General features: G+C 33.2%; 1 protein-coding gene across 1 annotated transcript; it reads right to left on the bottom strand.

Moving 5' to 3' along the window:
* Positions 1-402: 402 nt before the first annotated feature.
* LOC139847170 (uncharacterized) lies at positions 403-2,041 on the bottom strand. The gene is made up of 5 exons (XM_071836788.1): positions 1,454-2,041; positions 1,207-1,305; positions 781-846; positions 618-683; positions 403-528 (listed from the first exon to the last, which is right to left on the bottom strand). Exons 1-5 carry the CDS (start codon positions 2,039-2,041, stop codon positions 403-405), a joined length of 945 nt encoding a protein of 314 aa, XP_071692889.1.
* Between the last annotated feature and the right edge of the window lie 1,806 nt (positions 2,042-3,847).

The raw sequence follows: 3,847 nt of genomic DNA, 5'->3' as shown, positions 1-3,847 counted from the left end.
TTATGTATTTAATGGTTAAGAAAGTATTTCACCTCTAAATAGTTTAACACTGAATGTTCACTCATTCAGAATTATATGTCAATCAGAGGTCATAAACAAATGCACTGAATGCCTAAATGATTCAATAGCGTTGATCGGTGAATTAACACCGGTTGACAAGAATTAACACCGGTTAACTAATTATTACAAAAGGTTTTTGCATTAAATTCATACAAGATGCATGTTATTACAAACACGATGGTCGCTACCTCCTATTTTAATTTAATTTAATTTCTCATTAAACAAGAACAAGAAAATGATCAAAACATCTTTCCTTCCTAGATGCATGCATTTATCCAGTTCTTGTATATATCCATCCACAATGACACTGAAATACTTGATTTTAGTTGGACATACAGAAGATCATTTAGAGCTTGAACTTCTGTCTTTTTGAGAAGATGAAAGTATAGCATCAATGGCATCTTTCACTTGTGAAATCTCAGGTGCTTTTCCACCTTGAACTGGCCAGAACTCATCAGTTGCCAATACCTTCAAATATGATTTTAAAAAGGGTTCATTTAATGCAAGCCCAAATGTTCAGAATTTTAATAAATCCTGATGTATTTTAAATAACTTACCTTCACTTGAAGCTGTAGGAACTTCACATAACTTATAGCTTTCTCTAACATGGTAACCAAATCAACCTACACAATGAAAAACTGAACACATAAATATCAAAAGCACTTATTGTATAATGATAATTCAGATTCAGATCATGATTTAAATTGTTGAAATAATTACCTTGGAACCATTTGGCACCAGATCTTGAAGAACTTTTAGCCGCTCACTGATTCGTTCTCTACGATTCTGTTACATAACAAATATGCCAGTCTATCAGTTATCATCCAAGTAATTGTTGCTTAAATATCTTAGTTTACTTGGGACATAAGCTATACACAGTACATCCCAAAATAGAGCTTAGTGGTGGGGTTCGATCTTATTTTCTTACAATTAAGAGATTTCAAGTTCAACTCACTAACAACATATCTATCTTGAGGTGATCAGGTAAAATGTTTAGAAACGGTCACGGAATAATAAATTTAGGCCCCACACGAACATCTGATTAAAAGATACTCGGTTCCCTTGGTAGCCCGAACATAGGAATCTTATCTGTTTATCCGTTTACTTGGGACGAAAGATATTTAAATTTTTTTTTCATTTGGTCACCTTAGCTGCAATACTTTGTGGATCCTTGGGTTGAGTACTTGGCTTTTGCTTATTTTTCTTTGTGGTGCATTGTTTCTTTAATGCTTGCTCACTCTCTCCCTATGAAAATGAAAACGTAGATATATATATTAATACAAGTTTTCTTTGCCTTTAAAAAAAAAAAAAAAAAAAAAAAAGATATATATATTATTAGCAAATAAAATAATAAAAATTTATTAACAAGTACACATGAAAACTATTGGCTTACTGAATGAGATCTCTTGTGAAAAGATGATTCTTGTGTTGCAAGATAATTATGATCAGATGAAGATGAAGGATTTGGCCATGCAAATGATTCCAACTCCTCATGGTGATTATTATTCTCTTTTAAACTACCACTTTGAATACTACAATTCATACTCTCCAACAAACGTAAACTATCAAACGAACCCGAACCAAGATTCATGAGCTGATCAGGACTCAAATTACTCGAATAAGGCTGTTCATCGTTTTCTTCGAAATTAAGAAAGCATGAGCTACTACCACCTTGCATGAAATTACGATCATAATAACCTGGTTTGAAACTTATAACCGAATGGCCTTCTTCTTGTTGCAATTGTTGATGATGATTTGTATTAGCTCGAATAAGAAGCCCCCCGGAATTCGAAGCACTATTGGGGCTCGAAATCGTTGAAGAATTAGACGAACTCCCAGCGAAGTTGTACCCTTTTTTCTCTGGGCTTTCGCTATCTCCGCATTCGGCGATTTGGGTTCCATAAAAGTTGTAAGATTGATGGATTAAACCAGACATGTGTGAAGAGTGTTCACTAGGGTTTCTATCTTTAGCAAGTGCCATTTTTATTCAAAAAAAAAAAAAAAAAAAAAAAAAGAGTAAATTGATGTGATCACAAAGAAAGATATATATGAAGAAAGGGTCGGCTAGTGATTGTGAGATATTTATATGGGATTGAAATAGGGCTTCTCAGAAATGGAATTAAATTTGAATTGGTAGCTGGCATACATACATACATATATATAATAATAAGTCAATTAATTTATTAATGTAATATATAATATATATATATATATATATATATATATATATATATATATATATATATATATATATATATATATATATATGTGGAAGCTAGGTAGCTATGTAGAGAAGATTAAGAGTGCATGAAACTTAGGAAAAAAAGAAGATGAGGAAATTAAAAAGATAACAGCAAAAGGGTCGCCGGATTGTTCGCAAAACCCACGTCGTAAGATTCCAAACCACCACACTTCATTAAATTCCATTTTATTTACATGTATATTGAATTAAATGACTCTAATTAAGTTGAGTGTATCACTACAAGAGAAGGAAGAGCGACAAAAGAATCCGTCACAGCTCACAAATTCGAGACTATAGACCTATATATGGCAACAGATTGCTACAGAAATTTACTTTGCATAATGTTGGTTATAGGGTTTGAATGTTCGAATAAACCTTTAAATTGTATAATTACTTTCGCGATAAAATATTTCGACCCTATACATATACTGCCTTAGGATTACACGAAATCTTTATTCGGAATAAGACAAAACACAACTCCAATATACACAATTAAAATTGAAAGTCAAGAACAAAGAGTTTTATGTATGTTGTAAATGTTCAATTTTTCATCATCTTGAAATGTGAGACAGATACTATATATATATAGTATGTAAGGTTATCATAAAAAAATGCATCTTTTGGTATAAAAGTTACCATGAATTGGGTATACCTGTTGAATAGTGGCGTAGGAGAGATGCACTGGTCAGAGAAGACAATATCAGGAGAATCAGATCATGGTATCACCCTCTAGATCAAGAATTGTATATCAATGCCTACAATCTCAACATTCCTATTGAACAGTACCTCAGAGTTAGTAGCTTGAGGTTAAGCACTAACAGAGAACAGGGGATGTTTGGAGATGCTCAAAAGCTGAAAATGTGTGTTATGGAATACTCAATATTGATGAGCACAGAGGATGGAAGGAATGCAGCAGCTGCATCAAAAGACTTGAATCTTTCTTATGAAGAATATATTCTATTTGTCTGGTTGGAACAACTGATGAAGTCTGATGCTGAGTTAAGTGAATTGTTCAGTCTACAGCAACAGAAAGAGAAGTTGGTTACTCAAGAAAGAATAAGAAAAGAAGAAGGTCAAAGCTCTTGCCGCTGCTCAAGACAAAGAACTAGATGTAGTAGAGGCATCTAAGAAAGCAACAATAAAAACTTCAGAACAATCTCTTACTGCCATATCATAAGCAGCCTGAGAAGGAGTGATGAGACACAGATACTCCAATGTGATGACTAGAAGACTGAATCCAGCAAAAATAATCAAATGCAGAAAGAGCACAAAGAAAGTCTTCTACATCATTAGGGAGAACAATGTATTTGAGGTAGTTGATGTGGCTGATCTATGATTATTTGGTCACTCAGAATGGATAGAAATAGTTCAATGCTTTGAAGGCAAGAAAAAGAGCAATCTTAAGGATATGCTAATTCTACAACTAAAGGAATACTTCAGAAGTTGATGTTGATGCTGAACTTGCCAAGAAGAAGAAAAAAACTGGTACTGGCCCATTCTCATTCAGACGTGAACCAATCATTCTACCACTAGTAATTCTAACTT

The sequence above is a fragment of the Rutidosis leptorrhynchoides genome, chromosome 5 (assembly GCF_046630445.1).
Source record: "Rutidosis leptorrhynchoides isolate AG116_Rl617_1_P2 chromosome 5, CSIRO_AGI_Rlap_v1, whole genome shotgun sequence".
Taxonomy (NCBI): domain Eukaryota; kingdom Viridiplantae; phylum Streptophyta; class Magnoliopsida; order Asterales; family Asteraceae; genus Rutidosis; species Rutidosis leptorrhynchoides.
Note: the sequence above shows the minus strand (reverse complement) of the source record. Positions and strands in the feature narration are given on the sequence as shown.

Bases quoted from the DNA above. Each gene is read 5' to 3' on its own strand.
- LOC139847170 (XM_071836788.1), bottom strand. From the start codon at position 2,041: ATGGCACTTGCTAAAGATAGAAACCCTAGTGAACACTCTTCACACATG. The intron at 1,306-1,453 runs GTAAGCCAATAG...TCATTTTCATAG, and splicing joins TTCACAAGAGATCTCATTCA to GGAGAGAGTGAGCAAGCATT. The intron at 529-617 runs GTAAGTTATTTA...TCATATTTGAAG, and splicing joins TCCTACAGCTTCAAGTGAAG to GTATTGGCAACTGATGAGTT.